The sequence below is a fragment of the Bombus huntii genome, chromosome 14 (genome assembly GCF_024542735.1).
Source record: "Bombus huntii isolate Logan2020A chromosome 14, iyBomHunt1.1, whole genome shotgun sequence".
Lineage (NCBI taxonomy): Eukaryota > Metazoa > Arthropoda > Insecta > Hymenoptera > Apidae > Bombus > Bombus huntii.
The window spans coordinates 2,117,838-2,144,473 of NC_066251.1; the positions used below are offsets into that span (position 1 = coordinate 2,117,838).

Consider the following 26,636-nt stretch of genomic DNA (forward strand, 5'->3'; position numbering starts at 1 on the left):
GCAGCCGTAGCCACCAAAATATGAATCCACCTTAGACGCAAATATAGACGAAGGTATTTCTGGATCAGCCGAGAACAGCCAATGAAGACTGGTGAGAGCCCTTGTCCACCGCTGCTTCAGAATGCGGTGAGTCCATTTTTATCGCTGTTCATTCATTCCGTTACGCATAATACATTAACGGCAGAAAATGTCGAATCTTTTTTTTTTTTTTTTTTTTAATTGTCATCCCAATCCAACTTCTGCGACGATCTTGGTATTAATCGAAGAATAATAGTTTTTTCCCAGGTCGTTAAAACGTCGAACATCGTTGAAACGTTGCTTGTCTGGACAATTATATCGTTGATCGTGTCAAACAGATATTTTTCATTTTTTGATATTTTGTATTAATAATCGTATCCTTTCTTCGGATCTTCGATTGAAAATTAATAGATTCTGATCTTCGATTTTACTGTGACAAATTTTTGAAAAAAGGGATGCTCCACCAAGGTAATGTAGAACTTTGAGCTGATCTTTTTTGAAATTCTTAAGTTTTATGAAGCACGTGGTAAATTGAAATTTTTAGCCAATCGTCTATCTTACTTTGAAACGTTCAAAGTTTACCGATGCTATGTAATACTTCTTCTTTGATTGCAATTTAGAATTTCTCTGCTATTTATATCATTCCTCCATCATATTTTCCGCGATATAACGAGAGCGAACATTATCGGGAAAATGTTACTCCGTTGTTTCTGTGGGTTTTTGTTACGCGCATAGAAACGTGAATCACGAATATGCATCATTTAGTTACATATGCACTATTATACACGCATACGTGTGCATCTTCGTTCGATATGTAAACAACGTGACTAACGTTGCAAACTTGCTCTTCTTCGTCCACTTGTGTTATAAATTCTTTCTTTGTATAAGATTGTTTCTTTGCAAGAAATTCATCGCCAATGACTGAATCGAATATTAAACAATTTTTTAAATAAATAATGAATTACTTTACAATTAATTTTATTCCGTATACCGACAATCCGGATAAACAGCTCAAGCGTCTCATTTACTTTCCCCTTGTTCTAGAAATAACCCAATTTCTGGTATTCTTGGTATGCAAGTTCACTGCTTTGTAACACATTGTATGTTTGCTTTCATTGTTACCCTGGCAGCTCCATTGGACTATTGTCTTGATCTTGTGTAGTAAATTTAAGATGTGACTACTATTTTGTAAAAAAAAAAAAAAAAACGCAGTAATTATGAAAGAAAATTACCAATTTTGGTTTTAGCCCAGTTGTAGATTATTCTCCTAAGATTTTGCCAGAAATCTATATCAATGGACATTTTGTTCAAAAATAATAAACTCTGGATATTAAGCATTGGATGATTCATGAACGAAAGTCGTAAACGCTTAAACGGTTTAATTAACAGGCATGTTTGCGTGTGGCTGACTCGATGACGATTTAGTACTTCAAATGAACAATATAACATTCGGGATGATTAACCAACTAAAATATGAATTATCGACGTTGGCAGGCATCCATGACTGAAGTGACAGTAGACTGTTTTATGAACATTTATGTTGCAATTAGTGTACCATGAACCTCATTTTCCATCACTTAATAATGCTGTCAGGCTGACACTTGAGAATTCTATTGTTTCTTTATCCACTTCGTACACACCTTTCACTACCATAAATCTAATCTATCTTTTATTTTTCCGGATTCATATACACACATATTCCTGTACACACATGCAGATATTTTTCCTATAAAAATAAGAATATTTTAAACTGACAATACATCAAGAAGCACGTGGCACTGTCCACTGGCTTTTCTCCACCAAGAACATGTGAAATGCATCGATCATAAAATTTGAGATTGTGACACCTTGATCTGTTTCATAATTTCCTCTGTGATACTGGACCGTGGATTTCTATGCAAATTTACATTTTTATGAACACAGAATGAGATGGAACTTGGGTAGAAATTCGTTTCACCTATCAAATATCGCAACAAGTATTATTTTTTATATACATATTCTCGTCTAATATATGCACTCTATTTGCACTTTCAGGTGGCCCATAAATGCACAAACATCCGTAGTCTAATAACGCTGACGACAATAATAAAAAACGACTATAACTATTACATTAATTAGAAGAATTCTAATAGCAACTTACCAGGTTCGGAGACGACGTAGCTGACGTAACAGCTGCCGTCCTTTCGATCCTTGAAATCAATTTGAGCCTTGCTAGGTCCTTCCACGGACACGGCCAGAGTACCAGCTCCAGCCTCCCTGGTCCAAATATTAAATTCGCATGGTTCACCCTGTTCTCCTCTTTCCAAGCCAGGACCGCCAGCATGCACCCTGTGTGCTCCGCTATCTCTGAACGGACCGACAGTAAATTGGAACGGTGATCCAGGGATGTGGATGTCCTTGTAGCGAACTGAAACCGTGTGCACTCCGAGCTCTTTCGGTACGAATGCGACTGCATAAAGGCCATCCTCGACTTCTTTGATCTCGGCATCCTCGGTTACGCCTCCTGGAGAGGTGACTGTTGCTGTTAGATCAAACGACGTGATGCCAGGTATCTTGAAGGTAATCTTGCACTGGCTGCCAACTTCCGTAATAGGCACGGCTTCCCTCTGTCTCTGGATCTTCTCCCTTTGACGATTACTACCTTCTCCAGTGACTTTTATCGTAAACGGCGAGCCTTCTACGTGATGATCGGCGAATTTCAAGTTTATTATGTAATAGCCAGGTTCTGTCGGCTTGTACGAGATGTTCAGAGTTCCGTCTTCGTTGTCTTTGCATTGAATCTCTGCTTTGCTTGGCCCTTCCACCGAGAGCGAGAGGCCACCGAAACCAGCGTTTCTCGTGTCGATGGAGAAATTGTTCTCCACGTGAGTTTTACCTTCTACCAAACCTGGTCCGGATACCTTTACCTTTTTCGCGTCGCCCACTTCACGGTCCTTCACGTCGATCTTGAAGGGTGAGTTCTGCACGTGCTTGCCCATCTTCTTCACCGCCACCGTATGAGGGCCGGCTTCTCGAGGGGTGAAGGAGACACACATGTTACCGTTTGGCAACATTTTTAGGAAACATGGCTCCTCGAGACCGCTCGGTGCCGTGATGGAAGCGTTCAGGGACTTCACGTCCGAATCTGTTATCTTGCCAGGCAATTGCACTTCGCTCGACGAACCCACCGAGATTTGGTTCCTCTTGCGACCTTCACCTGCAACAGATTCCAACAGAGATTTTATCGCAAACGTTTTTCCTAAACCGTACCACGTTACTTCTCTGCGATGGCTCTTTTTTTATTAATCCTCGACTGATTTTCATTTAATATTCTATTGATATTGTTTATCCAGCGCAGGAAAACGTACTTATTCGTCGAAAGAGCTCAATCTTTATAAGCAACAGACAACTTCGTGTCACTCTGTCGTAACTAATTTCTCTCAAGAATTCTTCTTTTCACTTTCACTGTTCTTAAGCGTTTAATCTTTAATTCAAGCACTCTGATCTTGTATTTTTCGTTGCAGTTCGATAGAAACGAATATATAGTCGAAAGAAAGTTTTGGAGATGCGAGTAAAATAAATGAGAGCCACGTGTACCTGTGATTTTAGCGGAAAAAGGACTGCCTCGGATGTGTTTGCCGCCAAATATCACGCCGATTTTGTATTCTCCTGGATCGGTTGGTAAATACGAAACTGAAATTGTGCCGTCTTTATTGTCGTGGCAGGAGATCGTTGCTTTGCCAGGTCCTTCAATGGATAGCGAAAGACCGCCAGGTCCGACGTCTTTTGTGGAAATGCTGAAGTTTCCTGGTTCGCCGCAAACACCGTATATCAAGCCTGGTCCGTACGCTGTCACATAGCCATTTGCTAAAGAATCCACGTGGAATCTGAATGGTGAACCTAATTCGTAAGAAATATATCGTTTATTAAGATAATGAAGCTTCCACGTGCACTGAATCTGGCAAAAAGACCCTAACACTCTTTCTCGTGTTAGTTGTCAGTGTTGTGATTGGACTATATGCTACTTGAATAACTTTGTTTGTCATATTTCTCGGTTTTTACTTGAGAAATAACAAAAGTTTCTTTCTACTCTCTATACTCGTATGATAATACCATATATTCTATCCAAAAATGTCAAAAAGTACAGATGGAGCAATAAATACTACTACTACTAGTATTAAATAGTGAAATATTTTTAAATAGAAGGATATAAATAACAGATGGTACACGTGTACCATAAAATGGAACAATCGATGGATTAACGCTAGAACTACCACACACGCCAATCAAATTGACTGGGTTTACAATTTTATTTTAAAATTCCTACTTTGTGTTTTTTCCACAATGATGTAACGACTTTCGCAACGATAACCAAAAGAATTATGTAATGAATTTTATTTTGTTTTTTCTGTATTGCAAATAATTTTGTATCAAGGCTACTTCTACCAACACCAGTCAAAATGACTGATACTTGTCAAAGCGTAAAAGGGTTCTGCAATCTGTTTATCGAACCCCGATTAACCAGTTTCCTCGTTTTCAACAACTTGCCACACGTTTTTCAAATTTTTTCCGTGTATCGTTTAATATGATGATATCGGATATCAGGAAAATTGCGGATCGATCGCTAGATCGCCAGATGCTAACGCTAGAAATTCTACAGCAATGAAAATGACTGGATCTACAATTTTAGAAATTTGTCAAGCCTCGTTTAAGGATCATAGTCCCAGATGGACTGATAATACCAAAAATATAGTACATAAAATGAAATTGCTTCTGTAAGAAAGTAATCGATCAATAAATATAAAAATATTCTATTATTATGTATTTTTTAAAGACCAGTCATTTTCATTGACTTTGGTAGAAGGAGCTTCCTGTTAACTATCGGTAGTTCTAGCGTTAATGAAACAAATTGCTTGAAACGGCTTCTCGTATTCTGTTTTCCTCGAGCGTAAAAAGCATAGCCAATTCCTAGGAAAAGAAGTTGCAAAGGAAACAATTTTATTTCACATTTTCGATTAACTTCTTTATAAAAATTGTTCTTAAAATGTACTTTGCTACATGTCATCTTAACGCAGCTACGTATTTTATTTTCTGAATAGAAATTTAATATTTCCACGAACCTTGAACATGTTCCCCGTTAAATTTCACTGCAAGCTCGTGCTGTCCCTCTTCTTTGGGATCGTATTTGATGGAAACTGTACCATCCCGATTATCTGTGATTATCGGTTTGTCCATGTTCCCGCTCGGCATCTTTACTTCCGCTGAAATGTAACAAAACAGCAGAGATTTAATAACGCAACGTGAAAATGTAAATTATCGGACGAGAAACGATATGCTCACAAACGATTCAACGTTCGTCAAAAATTCTATGTAAATATCTTTTACAAATAAGAGAAACACGTATTTACTTCGAAGCACGTTTTCATTTATTTACGCGTTCCTATCAGAAGATTATTAAATATCGTTTCTGTGGTTCGTATTTACGGAAATGTGAATTTCTAAATAAATTGAACAAATGGAATCGCGACAAAAGATAATCTCATTTACGTAGACGATTCAACTTGATATCATCTTCCAAATACAAAAGCTGTGTTATCGATTTATCAAAATTTTTATTCCGTTTACGGTATCATCCCTGCTATGTCTAATACGATCTATCATACTATTCGCCTAACTATACGGAGATATTACACTCTAAAACGTTATAAACGTGAAAATACAAATTTTATCCTTCTAAGAATATCCTTTCAGCAACGTCGTAACAATTTCTAAGAATTGTAAGAAATTGAACCACTAAGATTCTTCAATCTCCATATAATCTATGTATGCGTGTGTGTGTGTGTGTGTTATTCAATGATATACCACCGAATAGTGGAATATATGAAAATAAAAGGAATTTTTTTTTTTTTTTTTTTTTACAAAGAATTTACTTATCAACTAAAACGCATTAATCGGTGAGATTATGAGAACGCGAAAGGCGAATAACAATTGAGAATATTTGTCTTTCGAAGTATCCCGTGTATAGGTGGCGTGTACCTAAGAGGAATAAATGATCTAATGACTAGGAATAATTTCCGGAACATTGAAACCTTTTGTCGTTTGTACGTAGAAAACGCTCTGAAAAATTAACGAAGAAAAATCGGATCCTGCTGGCGCTGCTGCTTTTCCCCTATAGTTCCAGGTGTAACAGACCGGTCCACGTTCAGGATAATCGTACGAACTGCACGAAATAGTCTTCAATCCGTATCTGTAGAAGGTCGACAGCTCCTGCCACGTGGTTTCGACCTCCTCTTCCTCCCAAACCATATCCAATAGTTCGATTCGGTCGACTCACTGATACGAATAACATTACACGATCGTTGACAATACGATTCGAACGATTATAATCGACTGTCAAACACGATACAATGTGAAGTAAACGACACGTAAACTGGATAGTTTTACGGCATTTTAAGTGAATGTTTGCAGAAGTAAAGTAAAGATTAATTGGATCGTGTTGTTAACGAGAACGTGTTATTAGAATGTCGATAGAGACGGATATTCTAAAATTAAACAGCTACTGATATTAGCTGATCGTAGCACGATCGCGTAGCACGCGAATGATCAGTGTAATTATTATTTGCAATAGTTTGGCATCGATTATTTTCAAAAATTGTAGAATCGTGTGTATCGCGTGGATGGCGGATGGTTGAGAATTTGATCGTAAAAGATTGACACAAAAATTAGAATTAATTTCTAAATCGCTGCGTTATCTCCAGCTAACGATTAACTGATTCACAAGCTGAGAAAGCTACAGGGGGTTTTTAAATCGCTTGGAATTGTTCGAAAGGACTGGGTCGTTTTAACATGTCCAGGTGTATCGATCGAATCGAATCTAATTAGGTAGAACAAACACATAAAGTTGACGCGTAATGGCATCGTGTGAATCGATTAATCCATCTTTGCTACTGCGATTCTCCGCGCCTTTGTAGGTTTATTATTCCATACTTCCACTTTATTTCCATCGAATCGAATTGATTTACACGATTTAATGGGATTGAAAACGCGGAAAGATGGAACAGCGGATGAGAGAAGAACGCGAGAAAGAAGAGGACACTTTCGAAGCACAAACTCTCGACCAAATGAACCGCATCTAATTCTGTTTCTACACGATCTCGACTCGTCTCGATGTAAAAAAAAAAAAAAAAAAAAAAAAAAAGAGAAAAAAGATTCTTTTCGAACGTAGTTTAATTGGATGGAACGCGAGTTAGACGGGACCATTTGAAAAATGTCCATTCGAATTTACTCGTTCGGCCACGAAAAGCTTGCCTCGGTATGTTCGCGTTGTTTCGATAGACGAAAGTGACTGAAAATTCCAGCATTCGATAAAATCCCAGTTGTTAAATAAGATTTCCATACCATCTGTTCGAAAACAGTGTATCGTTTATTGCGAATTTTCACGTCTGGCTGCGATCTTCCATTTTCCACACGCACTGTATCCCTCGCGCTGGATTTTTACCAATCTACCGTGTAAAAATAGAATTCGATGTGTGTCACGTAATAAATCAGCAAACGAATAAATCAGCGATCGATTAATCAAATTCGCAACTATTCCGCTGCGAGAGAGCAATGGAATTTCGTTATTTCTGTCTCGATATCGTCGATCAGGATCCCTCGAAAGAGTGTGCGAAATATCTCGTCGAAACGCGAAGACGAGGAAACGTGTAAATGTCGTTTCTTTTTTCTTTCTTCCTTTTTTCTTTTTTTCTTTTTTTTTTTTTTTTCTAAAGCCAATGAACATAAACGAAGATAATACGTTCTAAAGTCGTGGCAGGAGAAGGACCGACCGAACGAGTTACACCGTAAGAAATCGTCTGGATTTCGTCTCCCCTTTAGAAATCCTCGTTACAGTAGAGTTGCTTGCAACACGAGAAAACGTTATCCCGATATCGCTTCCAGCTGGATCACGACGTTTAATCGACTTCTCGAGGGCACATCTCTGGCGCGACTGACGATGAAGCGGGCATCGCTTCACGAGCAGACGATGCCAGCCCGGGAGACCTTCTTTTTTTCCAGAACACCTACCGTCGGACTTTATATCATGCAGTGGTCGCCTCGTGTCTAATAAATCTTTCTATCTCTGTCACACCGACCCCACCGTACGTATACGGTTTGCTTTCGAGTTTCCCGTGTCTTCTAATTACGCGCTCGTACATCGGGACGCATCTCACCCTTTAATCGAGATGAGAAAATAGTACAACAGCTTAGAGGACGCAAATGGTAGAAGAATCGAGACAGTTCGATCGACGCTGTTTTATGATCCGCACTGGTAAAGTAAATTATTTTTTCATTTCCGGAAGAAGAGAATGTGCTTTTTTTTTATTTAATGACGAATTGCTCTTTGTCTTTGCGACGCGTAAAGAGTACGTTTAAGAGGAACACCGAAGAAAAGGGAGCTGGGTATATTTCTAGCGCACTTAGAGAGAGGTCCTCTGACAAAATTAAATCCTTCGAGTAAGAATTTTCTCTTTTACGAAAATCGCCCGCTATATACGTACTATTTTATATCTCGATATTTTGTAATATTTTCTGCAACAGGTTCTTTCGCTATCACTGACGAATGATAGCAAAATTTCACGTAGCTCGATTTTAAATAAAGTAACACGACTTTGCTAAATTAGAAAATCGACAAACTTCTCGCTATAAAAATATTTTATCTTCGATATTGCGACATGTGCGAAATGTCGTCAGTCTTTTCGAGGGATACGCGTTCTTTTTCAAATACATTTGTAGCAGCGCATGAGTTGGAGGAGGATTCGTATCGTGTTATCGTCTTGCCTCGGGATATTCAAACCTTTTTGAAGTACAAAACGTAACGATGAACAAACTGCGAGCAAAACAATGCCACCGCTACGTGCAATCGTCAATCGAAGTTGAATTAAAAAATTTAGAGTAAAAGAAAGTAAAGTAAAGTAAAGAGTAAAATTAAAAAAAAACACGATCGTTAAGACGATCAGTTATTTAGTAATCTTAGCGATCTTATAGCGATTAACACTGAAACTACCACACCAGTTAAATCGACTGGTTTTACAATTTTATTTTAAAATTCCTACTTCGCGTTACATTTTTTTCGCAATGATGTAACGACTTTCGCGACGATAACTAAAAGAATGATACAATGAATTTTATTTTGTTTCTTATGTATTCGAACTGAAAATAATTTTGTATCGAGGCTACTTGTACCAATACTAGTCAAAAGGTGTAAAAGGGTCCTGCAATCTGTTTATCGAACGCCAATTAACCAGTTTCCTCGTTTTCTACAACTTGCCACGCGTTTTTCAAATTTTTACCGTGTATCGTTTAATATGACGATATCGGATATCAGAAAAATTGCGGATCGATCGCTAGATCGCCAGATGCTAACGCTGGAAATACCACAGCAGTGAAAATGACTGGTTCGACGATTTTAGAAATTTGTCAACCCTCGTTTAAGGATCATCGTCCTAGATGGATTGATAATAGCAAAAATGTACTACATGACATGGAATTGAAGAAAGTGATAAATCAATAAATATTCTATTATTAGGTATTTTTTAAAGACCAGTGATTTTCACTGGTTTTGGTAAAAATAGCTTCGCGTTAACTATCGGTAGTTCTAGTGTTAATAATAAATTTGTGTACGCATATCGAGCAACCGCGCTAAGTATCAACTTGTCTCGTCCTCCACACATTTAATATTACGCCCAGGTGTTAAACTTAATAAACGTTTAATCGCGTAAGATTAGATACAGATATGCAAAAGTAATTTACATTGGTCGATTGCTTAACCTTCGACCGATGTTCCGTACATTGTAAATTGCTTGTAACGTGAGAAATATGATTGGTTCTTGGCAATACGAACCTTAATAAATCCAATCTTAATGAGACGTAGAGAATTTGGCAATAGAGCCGTATTTTTAGATCGAATGGACATTTATACATTTCGGATCTTTTATAAACCTGTGACTCTGTCGACGATAAATTCATTGTATCTTCATATTATGTTTAAACTAGAAGAACACTGGACAAAAGTTTCATGAAAATTACTACAAAACTCTCTATCGAAATGTCATTTTTCTTCGAATAAAATGCTATGAAATTTTACACAGAAACCTAATTATACATACTCATTTTCGTCTTATCAATTTAATCATAATTATTTATATTTAGCATACTTAACGCTCTCCTGCATTCTTTAAGTCATTTTCGAGCCAATCGTAGTTTCACGTTATTTTCGAATCTTTTTAATTTTCGCTCGTTACAAGTCTGAATAATAAGATAATTTCTACTAAAAATTTCTATCTAAAGCATCGAATGTTTCCTCGCGTTAAAACAAGAACAAAACTCGGACATTAAAAAATTGCAGAATTACAGCATTATTTAAATACAAATTGGAAGCCTGTCGTCAGATATTTAATAAAAATGATCTGTTTAAAATTTCTTATGGATGGCCGTGTATATTCGTGCGATCAGACTCATGTACCAGCTATTTGATCCACTTATATCACTTCGATTTAAACGTTCGACACGCTTCGTCCACTTTGATATTTTTACGTTCTCCGACGAAACGGGTCATTTACGCAGACGGTTACATAATTCTTTATTATGTGGAAGGAATCGCGGAATTCTTAAGATAGAAGAGAGTGGAATTTGGCGCGTAATATCCTTCCCTTCCACTGGCTCACTGTTTCCACTTTGCGCAGGAAAATCGTGGAGCAAGGGGGTACGGGATCGGCCGATTCGTACGCGTTAAACGCGTGCCAAAGGTAACACGAGTCACTAGAGAAATCCGAGTGCGAGCGTCTTGATTAATCGCAAAGCATCGCAATACGTTGAATTTACACGACGTTACGTTACTCACGTGCGTCTGAATTACACGAAATGTTGCAAAGATATCGACGCGAGAACGACATCCACGAGAACCAAGGAAATTGATCACCGAACTTCGTCTGTTGGTGATTAACAACGTCGATACATCTAATCACGCGCGTTCTTTGCGATAGTATTTTATATCTGACACATCGCACAGTGTATCAGTGCGTGTTTCTCTATGAAAGACGAACGAACATTTCCAAGGAAAATTTCACTCGACCAACTCGTTTGGCTGATTTAGAAAAATTGTTGCTCCGCAACAAATGGAGTTCGCGTTATTTAATTATGGAATTGTCGTAACCGATCTTTCTCGAAAATGAAAATTTTATTTTACGTTCGACAGAGACGCAGCGAGAATTGCTATTTTATGAGCGTTATAGCCGATTATCATCAGCGAGCTACGAGAAATTTAAAGACGCAAAATTCCACGTAATACGAAAAGATATACAGGGTGGTTGGTAACTGGTGGTACAAGCGGAAAGGGGGTGATTCTACGTGAAAAAAGAAGTCGAAAATATGGAATAAAAATTTTTTTTAATTTTTCCATCGAGACAACGATCTACAGTGAGATCCGTTATAACGACACCTGATAAAGTGCACGCGTACCGAGCGAAAATTCAAAGTCGATTTTCTCGAAAACAAAGCGTCGAACGAAAAATTTGTATTCTATATTTTCGACTTCTTTTTTCGCCTAGAATCGCCCCCTTTCCGCTTGTACCATCAGTTACCAACCACCCTGTATAAAATACCTCCAGAGTACGGTACTTTTTACAATAATCGATAGAAGGAGGAATTTTTTCTAACTTTTTTAAATTATATTCCGAAAAGCGTAAATGTACGTAAAAATCCGCTGAACGAGGAGAGAATGAAAGAGAATGAAGGAGAAGGACAAAAAGATATTTCCAAGATTTCCATCGTTCTAGTTAAAGATTTTGAAACTCGGGCTTCGATTTTTGGGCCAATGACGAATCCGTACATCCGGAGTCACTTAATCATCCAGTATTAATATCACCGCCTCGCTTCCGACACTAGCGTCCACATATCTCTCTCTTTCTCTCTCTCTCTCTCTCTCTCTCTATTTCAGTGTGTGCGCGAACGAAGAACAAAATGAGTGGTGCTACAACTTGTGTTTATCGTTTCACTCGTCCTGTCTACGGTCAATGTTGCAACTTTGATTATACGTAACAACAATGATTCCAATGATTTCCAATGATTTTGTTATTCATTTGTATTTCAATTTCTATCTTCAATTCCATCGAACCGTCTCCTACGATTTTCTACTTTATTTGCACTCTCCTTGGTCCAGTGTTCTCGGTCGCATAGCAAGCTATTTACGCGTATTGGAATAATCACATTCGACAAAGATAACACTAGGCACGTTAATTGTAATTATTCAGAAATTGTAATTATTTCGATGGACCAAAATTATTGTAACGTTTCAATCAATACCATGCAACTCGTCAGTAAATTATCATCGACGTTTCTAAACGACTATTATCCATATTTAATCGTTAATACTATTATTTATCAATATTGTTTATTAGTAAAATGGTAAGCGAAGATTCATTCGTAAATCATCTCTCGATTATTATTTGTATACTTGATAGCTTAATCGTTAGAAATACAATGAATACGAAAAATAGTTTTGTTTGTTTCGCAGCTACGTATATCATTTTTAATCGGTTTAATCTCGATGTTGCATTAATGAAAATTCTTTTTGTATAATCTGAGAAGCATGGAAGTGGAAACTGTTGCCAAGAAACCTAAATACCATCGTTTACGATGATATTGGTTGGTTAGCGCGCTTAAAACACTGCACCTATTGTTTGAGGAATCTATAGGATCAAAAATATATTATCCTTGAACAAATTCCAATAAAGATAGCGAAACAAACGACGGTTAAACTCTGTATGTAATTACAGTTTGCTTGTGTGTGAAATTTTGCCCACCGAAGACTAAAGCGATATAGAAATACCTTCTTTGTATATAAAGGCTGTTTGTAAATCTTTTTACGGTGAATTTTAACTTTATTTAGTATAAAACGCCATACTTTTACTGTTAATGAATACGTTGCTCATGGCACGAAAAAAGATCGACATTTTATACAGGGTGGTTGGTAACTGGTGGTACAAGCGGAAAGGGGGCGATTCTAGGCGAAAAAAGAAGTCGAAAATATGGAATAAAAATTTTTCGTTCGAGGCTTTGTTTTCGAGAAAATCGACTTTGAATTTTGGCTCGGTACGCGTGCACTTTATCACGTCTCGTTATAACGGATCTCACTGTAGATCGCTGTCTCGATGGAAAAATGAAAAAAAAAATTTGTATTCTATATTTTCGACTTCTTTTTTCGCGTAGAATCACCCCCTTTCCGCTTGTACTTGAATATTTAATCAAATATTTTCTTCCTAAAAGATATTAACCTTCCTAATTTATTATACGTATAGAATCTACGAATGCAGTAAGTGTATTATACTTATTATAATAAACTGTATACAGTTCCTATCGGTTACGTTACATACAAGGTGCAAATTTAAAAAGAAAATTAATTTTTATGAAAAACGAATTCCTCGTTACCATCGTACACACTGCCCGAGGCCCAAAATTCCACAGAAAATAGACATCATCGTAATAAATAAGAATTACTCTTCGTTAAATAAATAAACTTATTGCGCGTTACGCGAAAAAGAAATTCGACCAACACATTGAAATCGTTTGTGAATTCTGGAAAATTGTTAGCGATTGTTACTTACATGTTACGGTGCCGTCTAACAGCGGTAAAAGGATGTTATTCAACCGGACCTCGTTGAAATTCTTCCTCGTAGAAACACTGGAGCTTTCTTCGACGGTAGAACTGTGCTGTTTTACAACGTGCTGCTCCTCTTTCTGTCTGGTCCTCTTGGCCCTGTGAGTCTTGTGCGTACTGTGTTCCCGATATTCCTCTGAGGCCTGGAACAATGTTTTAAAAACGCCTTGTAACGTCCAATCTCGCGTATAGATTTTTCTACCACACGGAATTATTTCAATAAGAAGAAAATAAGGCCGTTTGTTTAGTAGCGTATTCCGTAAATCGGAGAGACATCGTGAAATGTAATTTGCAATTTGTTTCAAGAGCCGATAGATTTCCAGGATATTTGTGTTACACGCTTACGTTCCTTTTCGAAGAAATGGCATTATAAATACGGGTCGATATGTCAACATAAATGACGAAATTACAAGGGGACTACTGAAATGAGGCGATAGTACTTGTTACAGGTCATTACGATAGAATCTACGTATTTTAAGACTGGTGCCAAGCCAAAGCCTGCTATGTGTATATAATTTATTATGTAACCGCGACAGAATTATTGCAAAACATGTATCACGCGAAAAATTCATTAGAAAATCTTGTAAACACACCTGTACAATTAAATCCTCTCGGCTTTTTCCGGTCGAAACGCGCAAGCTTTTAGTTTAATACGCGATTCGGTCGATCTTACGTATTGTACGAAAGAAAGTCGATCGAATGTTACGATCTTTTGCACGATAATACTCGGTAATTTTATTTTTAAAATATTCGCTTTATATATATAGTGCAACATTTTTATTCCTCTTATTCTACTTCCTTTCTGTCTACACTGTGCGAGAAATTAAAGCAACGTGTTGTACATCTGCTTTATAATTTATATTTTCGTTCTTCAACTATGCCAACGTTCTAATAATTCGAGAGAATTGAAATTTGGATGAAAATGTCTAAAATGTCTAGAAACAATCTATTCTCTCCTTTATTCCTCGTATTCTACTTTCTTTCAGTCTGCACTGTGCGAGAAATTAAAGCAACGTGTTGTACATCTGCTTTATAATTTATATTTTCGTTCTTCAACTATGCCAACGTAATAATTCGAGGGAACTGAAATTTGGATGAAAATGTCTAAAACGATAGAAACGATCTATTCTCTCCTTTATTCCTCGTATTCTACTTTCTTTCAGTCTGCACTGTGCGAGAAATTAAAGCAACGTGTTGTACATCTGCTTTATAATTCGTATTTTCGTTCTTCAACTATGCCAACGTTCTAATAATTCGAGAGAATTGAAATTTGGATGAAAATGTCTAAAATGTCTAGAAACAATCTATTCTCTCCTTTATTCCTCGTATTCTACTTTCTTTCAGTCTGCACTGTGCGAGAAATTAAAGCAACGTGTTGTACATCTGCTTTATAATTCGTATTTTCGTTCTTCAACTATGCCAACGTTCTAATAATTCGAGAGAATTGAAATTTGGATGAAAATGTCTAAAACGATAGAAACGATCTATTTTCTCCTCTATTCGCCTACTACATCGTTATACTCGTTCGTTTATCAATTAAATCGATACAGTGATAATGAAGTGAACGCGATGCAGATATAAACAGCTAAATTTGCAAATATAATGAAGTGAACGCGATGCAGATATAAACAGCTAAATTTGCAAATTCTTTCATTGCAAATAGAGAAACGAAATGCCCACGCAATTGGCCATCAGTCTTCACAAATCATAAAGCAATGCACCTAGTCATACTGTTTTTTCACATCTTTCGACAGAATGCGCGAGAATTACATATTATGCAAATTGTACTCATTGCGACGAAATGTATTCGAAATACGCAAGAAATTTCGTGCAAACAGATGATAACTACGTTGATTCACTTCCTAACAAGGTGCAGGTGATTTGTATGAAATCACCAACGAAACTATCCTTTACTCGATGTAAGAAAGATTTTGTACTCCAAGTAAATATGCGTTTAAAAAATAAATCCAAACTATCGTCGATGATCGACCAAAGCCTGAACCCTCCAGCTACAAGCGATTTTTATATCTTGCTACACAAAATGTACAATTTTATGTTTTACGTGCATTTGTCACAAAGAAACTTCTAACGTGCAATAGAACAAAGAAACGAAAATATCTGGAGAAAAAGGAAATATTTTTATTCGCGAACTTGCGATCTGCAAATAGCCCGCCGAAATGAAGAGAACAAGTAGAAAGGGATTTCTACGTTGACAGCGACTCGAGGGCTAAATCTCTAACATGCATCTACATATATACACATACACGTATGTAACTACTGTAGAAAACAAAATTTTGTCTCTCTTTTACCTTCTTCTTTCCTCGTTCTTTTTATCTATCCACTTTAAATCATCTGGCCGATAGGATGCTTACCTTAAGATGCGCGTCAAAGCGTTTTGTCGCGATATACAACAGCAGGAACCAGCCAGCACGATGGTCGTCACGAAACTCGTGCTAACTGAACGTAATTTCGGGCACAATGCTGTATTCGATGTTACCATAATAGCTGGCTAGCCCCCACTCACCCACGTCATAAAAGGGTAAAGGATAGTAATCGCATAAAATTACACGCCAGTACTTCCAATCGAAGAAATTCGAAATGTTCATTGCGGTATCGAACTCCTAATTTACTTGCGCATCCAATTTCTAATCTTCGATGTCGTTTAGCTTTCCAAAATAAAAAGGCTACTTCCTTCGAATGTGTTAATTCGCTCTATGCTAATTCGTAGCATCGTCGTACGGAATTTAACGTTTCTGTAAACACTGTCTTATACTCTATGTCAGAGGCGACAGTACAATAAAATTGCACTTATCCGAACTCTATTTATCGGAGCAAAATTTCAGTCGACGCCCGAGTAACTCAACTTTCACCGACTCGATTTACCAAATTTACTTATCCAAAAGATGATAAACTATTCCTTGAATTCCTAATAATTATCGTACGAATTCCAGTTATTTATACTCCTTGTTCTTTCAACAGTTCGGATAAATAGACTTCTACTGTACTAATTACGCGTTTGAATTAGAATATTTTCTGGAATTGTGAAAATTTCATTCGGTAAACGTAACTCGATGAGATCGTCAGTCTCGCGAACGACGTAATTCCAACTTACTGGAATTCTCGTAGATTAAATGAGAAATTCGTCGTAACCAGAGGAAAACTTGTTGCTCTGACTGAGAAGCAAAGTGACGTTAAATATGCAACAAGCGAAATTATATCTCCGTATAATTTTGTAAAAACAGAGGATGCTTTATTTTATTAGAGAAAAGAGAATCTATGAATCTATCATCGCGAACGTAAGTTTGCAACGATATTTTTCTGCAATTTCCTGTACTTTCAAACTGTCAGGATTCGTTGTTAATATAGAAAGATGAACTTTTCGTATCATTTTATATCCACGTTGTTTCGATATAATGGCCGGTAAGCAACGCGGTAGACAAATACAGATATTTAATCTCCAACCTCTCGTATTAATTTAATTCTCGGCTCCCTCCTCCACCCACTGGTCCAAACGTTTCTGTTTATAAATTTGGGAAAGCCTGACTTGCACTCGAAATAGTCTAAGAGACCTCCACGGTGGACCAGATGCGTATTGAATTTCAAAGTAGATCAGCAGTAGATTCGCATAAAACTCTTAAATAGCTCGTACTGTATTCTCTGTATCCCTTCGATTATTGTTTATCGGTAAGCTTTTTCCTTTTCATCTCACCGATCGTTCTGTCGCTATTCTAATAAGCAGATGGCGATTTAAACGGACGTGGTTTCGTGCTGATGTGAAATCGTTCCTCTACGAGCACACGTTACGCATAATATTTCATAGTTACCTTTATTCGTTTCAATAAAATGTTGGTAAAATTATGGATAAACATTGTCTTACATATAAATTGTTGAAAGCGTTAAATTTAGTATCGAATTGCTTTTCTTCTCACGTTACACCAAGCTTTGGCGTTTATTTTATACTCTGATTATATAGCGCATTTCTCTAGCTTCTTCTGGCTGCTTTTTCGTCTTTCGAAAGCAACTCAGAAAGTTCTGCTATGCGCAAGATTGTTGAGCAAGCTCTTTGCAGCGTTACTTCTATCGTACTACATTTTGTCTGCTCTGAATCACATCATTTTTATTCTTCTTTGCTATTTATTTTTGTTCAGAATATCTGAATATAGTTCAGCTAACGTTGAGCACATTATCACAGAATAAATGCACATAGAGAACAAAAATAGCATTTATAAATATCATCGGAGTTCTAAGATGATGTAGTTCCCACCGGCATCTTCATAAAAGTGATTCTTCAAAATATTTTCAAAACCAAAAGGCTTTACCCTTAATAGGATTCAATGAAAAAATGACATTGTATATTTTATTCATATTCCTGGTTAATATACATATAGGAATAAATTGATTTATAGTGTAATACTTTTTGCTTTGTTCTCATCAGTTGGTTGAAGATAAGTTTAATTAAAGGAATAAAATAAAGAAATATTTATTGCATTACATATCGTGAGTTTAGTGCCATTGGTGGAACATTTGCACATGTACGAGTTAACAGTCATATATTACAAGTCTGGGACGAAGACAACTGTTCCCCTTTACATCAGCTTCAAGATAATTAACGAATTTGCCTGAGCAGTAAAGCAACGTGTTCTGACAAACTTCCAAGCGTTTATGCTAACGACAGCTATATATTCGTAGACCGTTGTAGTCAACTTGATACGGAAGGTAGCAGAAAATAATTTTCAGAAAAACAGCGAACGATTCATGGAAAGGTTTCTAGCTATAAAAAGATTCTCATCTTAAATATAGAAAAGAAGAAACAATACGGCAGTGAGCGATGAAAAATATGAATAAGATAAATTGTGTAAAATAAGCTTGAAAATACCGAATACTATTTTCTACCACCAAACGGAACAACGATATATCCAACATATTTCAAGAATATTTTGCTTAATTATTCCACTGTGAATTTTGCATTATTCGCAGAATTTTTGGGAGGCTGTTTGAATGATAAATTTGCAAATAGAAAATATGCAGAAATTCCAAGGCATTAAAGAGTGAAATTTCAAAGAAACGACAAAGATCTATTTGAAAGTTACATACGTCTTTCATTTAAAGTCTAGCTTTTTACTGAAATAACAAACGCTTAAACTGTTTCCACGGCAGCAAGTATCATTGTGTCAGAATTGCTTACAATGATCGTATAGTTCGATCGGAAAACACTCTTAGTTGGAATTTATCTTTACAGATGTGGCGATATAGGACACAAATGTAAGAATGGAACAGAGTCCAAAATAAATCAATTAAGATAGGATAAATATGATAATTAAACAATTAGATTGTTGCATTGAAATTTCAATTGATCGTATAAAATAACTATATTTATAATTATAATTTATAAATAAAATAATTATACTTCATATTTTAAAAAATAATCCACAAATGGTCCAAAATCTCTTATCTAAAGAATGTTATCATTGCTCGATATATTTATACGTAAAATTGTCTTCAAATTTGTATAAAATTTTGTTAATAACGTATAAATAACGCAGCAATGAAAGAAGAATAACATTACAAAAAGAAAGAAGAAAATATCTTCTTCGTGAATTTATAAAGAATATTGTCTCGCGTTCCTGTTTATTTCTGCTGTCTCGAGGAAGAAAATAGTTCACTGGAAAATATTTTATAGCGATATTTGTCAGAAAAATATCATTTTATTCGCCTCTAACGCGTCATCTAACTAAATCATATATTTTGTTACCTTCAATGAACGATCAGATACTTCTTATTCCATCTTTTTTTTTTCAATATCTATTATAAATTTCCAACCTGTTATAAATTTATTATTTTCCAAAAACTAACTGCTATTTTTATTACTGATACTCGTATAAAGTCAATGTAAATTCAATTGATATAAAAAAAAACGTACGTAAATATCTTTCAAAAGTTATCCAACGAATAAAATAAATGTGAAAGTTTATGTTTTCTTCCTGACTAATGTAAAAGAGCGATTTCTTCATTTAAAGAGGTACGTATCGTGGAAGATGATCTCGAGATATCTGCCAAGTTAGCTGTCAAGAGGTACTAAGATGTCTGGCCTCCTTTCTAAAAGCTGTTAAGTACTTACAAAGTTTCAGTAAGCTCGATACGATAACACTCGGTACGTTTCTAGTGAGAACGATACTACTCGATAATGCACTTGGACGGAACGTTAGACACTCCGCATGGAATGAGTATAGGAGTAATGTCAAATTGACAGACACTATTCCAATGAACCCTCGAAGTGAACTGTTTCACTGGAGACTAAACTAAAGTCGACAATATATCCTGCAGTATATCTTGTCTCTATAGTTAGATGCCTGCCGCCCCACCCATCCTTTAGCAAGAAACCACGCATCTCCTTCATAAAAAATTAATGATACATAATGCAACTTTATTGCACAATTGTTCGAGATGGCAGGTTCTACCATTTGGCATAAGTTCTATTCTATCTTCAATTAACCACTGCTTTTCGTTACAGAAAATAAGTACGTGGTCGAACAGTCTGAAACACTTGAAGAACCCGTGCCATTCAGTATTTTATATATCATACGTTAAAAAATATGTGAAATGCAAACTATCGGATTCCACTGAAGTCGATGATAGGAAGTATAATTGTTGTGACTCGTGCTTGAAACTAAGCAATTATAATTTGAAATTGTTTTCTCGATCGTCCCTTCAAAAAGGATAATAGAAGATTCAATCGATTTTGACTGACAACGCGTAAGAATTTTGGCGATCACAAGGACACGCGTTAGGATACCTTAGGGTACATCTCACACTTGCGATTATCTTATAGATTCTTATAGATCTATAAATAAAATTCCAAATCGTTCGATGCTTCGCAACACTTTCACTACCTAAATCCAGGCGATGAAGCGATGAAACGATAAAACTACGTTTTATACTAGACACAGAGTAAACTTCAAAACATTCTAAAGATAGAATACACAAACATAATCTGTTGTAAGAGCATCGAATAAAATCATGAAATATTCGCTCGATTTCTAGCAATGAATTCAAGCTTTGCGGATTATTAAGCTCACATTGTTTATAGAAATTTGCAATCTAATTTAATTGGCTGTTAAAGTTCTTTTATGTTTCTGTTGGATACGCTCACTTGTTGTGCTTCTTCGATAGCAACAACAGAGTCGAGATATCTCGCTTTACTAATTCATTAATAATTCATAATTCTTCATGAAAGAAAATCAAACAACGCTTTACACTTTACCGAATCTTTTTGTGTAAAATTGTCCTCATAAGACCGCTCATGCGCATTATTTTTTTGCTAAATGAATCATTTTTTATGGTATATGATGTCAAAAATTATTATAGCCTTGCAGTAGTGTGATTATGTGCATGAACATATTTTATATGCATAAGAGCTTCTAATCTGTAATCGTGTGAAATAAAAATAAGAATGAAATAACGAAAAGTAATCGATTGGAAAACTGATGGAAATAGAAGAAGTAATGACTTACTGTGAACGTGTAAAATCCTTCCGGTATCGGTTGACCACCAAACTTAATGCTGAGGGTATAATCGCCAGCATCCGCCACAGTATAATAAATGTTCACCGTGCCATCGCCATTATCTTCGATATCGATGTCCACCACCTCACTGAAAGATAGCATACAGGATATAAAAAGAGGATTGTCATACGTGTTAAAATTAATAGGAAATTTTTTAAATATCAAGACCTTTGCCTTTTTCTTCATTGATTCATACCTATCGTTAAAAATGTATCATGAGTTCTGACAAAAGAATTTTTATGCAACCAATTCGGTATACTTGTTCCTATTGTCACTGTAGGAACAGATTAATGATCATGCGTGTAAATCAAGAATAACGAAAATAATGGTAAATTGATGAGATGGGATAAAATCATAAAAAAAATTCCTGAAAAATGTTTGTCCCACATGATCGGTCAAATATAACTTTTCTACAATTTTTCACAGATTTCTACTTTAATCTTGTCCTTTTCTCTCTCGTTATCTGTTACATTTCGCTAAAATAACTTGGACGTTCTAGCAGATTTTAAAAATTTCAACATGACCCCGATATTTATTTTTGAATCGTAAATTTATTGATGTTGAGTCTTTTGATACGGCTTACCAACTCCCCGTCTCGTTGGTATGTAAGCTATATTTATAGAGTCGCCAACGTTCCTTCTGATGCCTCGTAAAACGGCAGTAACACATGCAAAAAAGTTTTTCATGAACGAGATTTCCATTGTACACGAGTATTTCATTCTACATCGCATTGTTCCTATGTCACACTCTATATATATGTATATTTTATAATACACTCAAGCTAACAGTCAAACTGTACGTACTTGCTCATATTTCTTATCGCTAAAATGTTTATACAAGCATCTTGTAACACTGTAGAGAAAATTAAGAAATTAAAACTTGAAGAATTTGCTCCTTGAAGACTATCATGGGTGATGCTTTGTTTTAATGTTATCGTCTTCTAATTGTCAAGAAATAAAAGCAATACAGAATAAAGATAATCAGAAGAGATTTCCCTGTTCATAATACACCGAACTTCCATTGAGTTTCATTATATTTAGAATACATACATATGTATATATGTCGAAGAGAATTCTATCATTTTTATGTATAATTATGTACACAATGTGCAAAATGAGTTAATTCGAGATAGCGCTCATGTAAAACGTCAATAATGAAACGCGATATATTAATGTTTCTATTGGCAATTAGAGATGTCAAGACCGGCATTTCTGCTATTACTTTAAATGACACTAGCCACTACTTTGTGCCAAAACGTAAATCGTTTATTTACTAAGGCGATAGCATGTCGGATAAATGCCAATATTTCAAACACAAGGGATTCTTCGAGAGTTTCGTGACTGACTAATATTTACTCGCCGTCAACATCAACCGGATGATTAATGTTCACTTGATAATAAATGCATCTATATGATTTCTATAAACTAAATATTAGCGAAACAAACGAACGATTGTTAAAACTATCGCGTAGGAATGATGCAGTTCTTTCCAACGAATAGAAATACGATAATGCTCATCTAAATTCCAATAGAGTTATTTTTGTCTAAATTCGAACGATTCAGCCTCAACACTCTTCGTTGATTGAACCATTTATTTCGAAAGTGATGTAAGTCCATTTTCCTTTATTTCCAGATATTCAATTGTTCGCGTTTTCATCTATTGAAAAATCCACGTCTTTCCGTGCTTAAATATACGCCGCTTCTAAAATAAATGATTATGCAGTTTAATTTATTAACGAATTTTCGTTCAAATAAATAATTTCCATTAGAAGTTGATTGAAACAAAGTGAAAATGTTTAAAAAGATTTAAATTGTGAATTGCTTATAAATAAAAAGTTCGCGTGAATGTATGCATTATGTAAATTCCTCGTTTCCTGAATTTTTTCAGAAAATGGGCTTGCACCATTTCTAAAATAAACGATCCGATTATTGTAAGTGGAAATTCGCTTACCTTCCAGAAGTAGATCGTATGCGACAGGTCACTGCACCACGTCCTGCATTTTCGGTATCCACGGTGATACAGTACTCTTCACCCTGAGCCAAAGTACGTTGAATACCCTCTTTGATTTTACATTTCTCAGCTCTGCCGGTGGACAAGCTCTGAACGTTTATTGGGCATCCTGGTATTTCTTTGTCGCCGTATTTAACGTTGACCTTGTAACGACCGCAATCATCGGGCAAATAGGTCGCCTTATATTTCCCGTCTCCAAGATCCTGAATTTCGACCTTACGAGGCACCTGATCTGGTCCCTAGACGCAATTTGATATTAAGATTCAAGAAAACTAATTGTCAGTTTAAATGTACTTCAAATTATACAGGTCGTTTTCTTTATTCGGGCGACTAAAATTGTCAAGAAAGTGTTTTTATATGTTATAAAAATTGTTACAAAGATGTACGATATTTGGCATAAATAATTTTGTTCTCGACAGAATAACAAAGGATATTTCAATGTGAAGATAATGTTTTTTAACGAAATCTTGTATTTTCTTATTCATAACACGATATATTTTGTTGAAACTACTTCAAGATGTATAGTTCTTCTAACGTCACCTTGAAGCTATTGTATGCAGGATTGCAAATCTCATTTAAAAAGTTACATTCAATTTACTTGTTCAAATTTGAGTATCCTTATACTCCGTGTTATCACATCGTTTTCTATATTATTTTTAAGAACCTTTCTTGAAAGATTTAAAGAATAGCTATCATTGATTCTAAAGTAAGATAGTTCTAAGATAATAAGGTTTTGTAAGACTGTTAGATAAGATTAATTAACACGTTATTCACTCCATTTATGGTCCCAATTTTGATTTATAAAAGTGTGATGTAACGGAAACTGGAACAAAATGCAAATGTTATTAGAGAAGGCGCGCATGAAAAAGCTTGAACGTATTAAGCGAGTGATATGTAACGTAATATAAACTGTAAATGAAGATATAATCGGAAGCTATGCAAAGTGGAGAGACATGGATAAAACAACAATAAATAACACAGGCGGTATAACATTGATTTATTACTTACCAATACTTGAACCTCCAGATCACCGTAACCAGCTTCGGAGGTGTCTACTACGAAATCAACGGGAAAAGATGCGGTACAAACAGGTGCCACACCAAGTCCCGTGACAGCAACCTTATTTGGCTCTACAGTGGGCAGAACTTTCGGTTTGAAAGGACTTCCTGGAATATCTTCTCCATCGAAAATAACTCCAACTTGCAGATCACTGTCAGGAGATGGTGGTTGATATGTAACTTCGAATAATCCATTTCCACAGTTTTTGATTATTGGTTTCTGAACTCGTCCTTTGTTGGTCTTCAGAGTGACATTCAATTGTGCTGGATTGCACTTGGAGGTATTCACCATGAACTTCGTCGATATATTTTCTCTTACTACTTTCAAGCCTTCGCCGTAGGCAGTCACGTTGTTCGCTTGCATGTCGTCCACGACTTGGACTTGGAAAGGAGACCCAGGAATGTGTTGCTCGGCAAATTTGATGGATATTTCGTAGTCACCCGGCGACGGTGGAAAATACTCCACTGTGCAATAGCCATCGTCGTTTCCTTTGCAAGTCACCTGCGCGTAGTCGTTGCCTTCCATTAATAGAGATAATCCGCCATTTCCAGCATCTAAACATTTACAAATCATTTTATGCTATCTAATTATATAGTTATAAATTAATTCGACTAAGTAGTAGAGTCGAAAACTAATTTAAATATGACAAATTAATTCAACTAACGAAGCAAGTAAGCAGAAGAGAGAATCATCACAGAGATAAAAGACAATGTAGTTAGGAGATGTTTATCTTTGGTCGATTAAGTTATATAAATTTGAAAAATGTGTAAATGCAACTAATTAAGTTCTATTGAAATTCCCTTCTATGTTCCAGAGACGGCGCCATCAGATTACCACAGACAGTCGATCGAGAACCGAGGAACAAATATTTTCAATCAAAATTAACTTTTTTCTGTATGAAGATAACATAAAGAAGCTTCCAAAGCTAATGTATGGACATGTATGTGTAAGTGCATAGCCACAAAAGCGAAATTACTTTGTCACCAACTCGATACTACTCGTACAGGTAAATCAGTAAAATTTGCTCGTTTTGTCTCTGAAAATTTTACCTTTCGTTTCTACGACGAACGTGTTGTACTTATTCACGAATCCTTTTTTCAAACCTGGTCCGTACGCTTTACATTTGCTAGGATCGCTATGGTATTTAACGTTAACTGTAAAGGGTGAACCGGGAACTGGAATGTTGTCATAACGTATGTCTATAGTATGAGGTCCTTCTTCAAATGGCTTGTAACTGACGCAATAAGTTCCGTCCCTTTGTAAAGCAATCACTTTCTCAGTCGTATTGCCACTGGGATTGTTAATTATGCAGGAAAGTTTGTCATGATCGTTCTTCGCCTTTGGAAGCGCTCGAGCATCCACTGTGAACTCCGTTGCACGATTTACGCATGGGCCTGAAATTTGCCAAAAACAATATTATTACAATACGTATATTTATTATGTATAATTTAACAGATTAAGAAAAGTTGCAGTTTTTTGAAATTTCGTGACAAACATTCGTGAACTATTTACACAAGTGTGTAGGATAATTCAATACTTATAGAAATAAAAATGGATAATAGTAATCGGAAATATAGGCTTAAATAGTTAGAAGCTATATTTATAGCTTCGTGTATGTATCTTGAAACATGTGAAAAATATAAAACATAACTTCTAAAAAAGATATTAACAACAAACGTGGCGCACTAAACAATGCACAGGTGTCCGCTGCCTGTAACTTATAAACAGTGTAATTGCTCGGAAGGAGATTTGGATCGAATTCGCAAACATAAAAAATTCCTTTTATACAAAATTCCGGAATTTTTCATAACAAAAAAGGGCCTGACTCGTATGTATTCGACAAAAGTGTATCTGATAGAAATCCTAAGCAATTACATATTCGTTTGCTATATTTTCGATGGAAAAGAATATCCTTGGTATTCATATATGATTTAAATAATAAATTATAATTATAATTTATAGAAAATATCTCAATATAATGAATTTCTCTAATAAGCAACAAAAAAAATTCAAAATACCACAAAGCATGCATACAGTGCACTTTTTTACGTATCAAACTGTGTAATGTGCATCTCTGTCATAAGTTGCAGCATAAACACTATCACAAAATCGATGAACAAACAAAAATACCCAAAATTACGTTGGATAATAATTTGGATGAAATACATTTCGATGATTCACCTTTATCTTAGATAAAAGACGCACGAATTGTTTACGATTAATAATACTCTTGATTTATTATTATCAATTAAGAAAGACTGTTGTTTGGAAAGATAGTCGCAAATTTTCAAGGAGAGAAAGAAGAAAACTGAGAA

At 35.8% G+C, this 26,636-nt stretch overlaps 1 protein-coding gene across 7 annotated transcripts in view; it reads right to left on the reverse strand.

Moving 5' to 3' along the window:
- LOC126872897 (filamin-A) overlaps nucleotides 1-26,636 on the reverse strand; it is a 53,172-nt gene that overhangs the window by 5,151 nt on the left and 21,385 nt on the right. For 5 of the 7 annotated variants that reach the window (XM_050633118.1, XM_050633119.1, XM_050633117.1 and 2 more), the window contains 8 exons: nucleotides 25,371-25,715; nucleotides 24,271-24,875; nucleotides 23,203-23,501; nucleotides 21,202-21,340; nucleotides 13,638-13,833; nucleotides 5,118-5,258; nucleotides 3,595-3,897; nucleotides 2,159-3,214 (listed from right to left, as the gene is read on the reverse strand). In XM_050633118.1, the coding sequence (XP_050489075.1) occupies nucleotides 2,159-3,214; nucleotides 3,595-3,897; nucleotides 5,118-5,258; nucleotides 13,638-13,833; nucleotides 21,202-21,340; nucleotides 23,203-23,501; nucleotides 24,271-24,875; nucleotides 25,371-25,715 (3,084 nt within the window). Of the gene's footprint in view, nucleotides 1-2,158; nucleotides 3,215-3,594; nucleotides 3,898-5,117; nucleotides 5,259-13,637; nucleotides 13,834-16,062; nucleotides 16,206-19,808; nucleotides 19,967-21,201; nucleotides 21,341-23,202; nucleotides 23,502-24,270; nucleotides 24,876-25,370; nucleotides 25,716-26,636 lie in introns of those variants that run through there. The other 2 variants (XM_050633123.1, XM_050633122.1) reach the window with 2 other exon arrangements.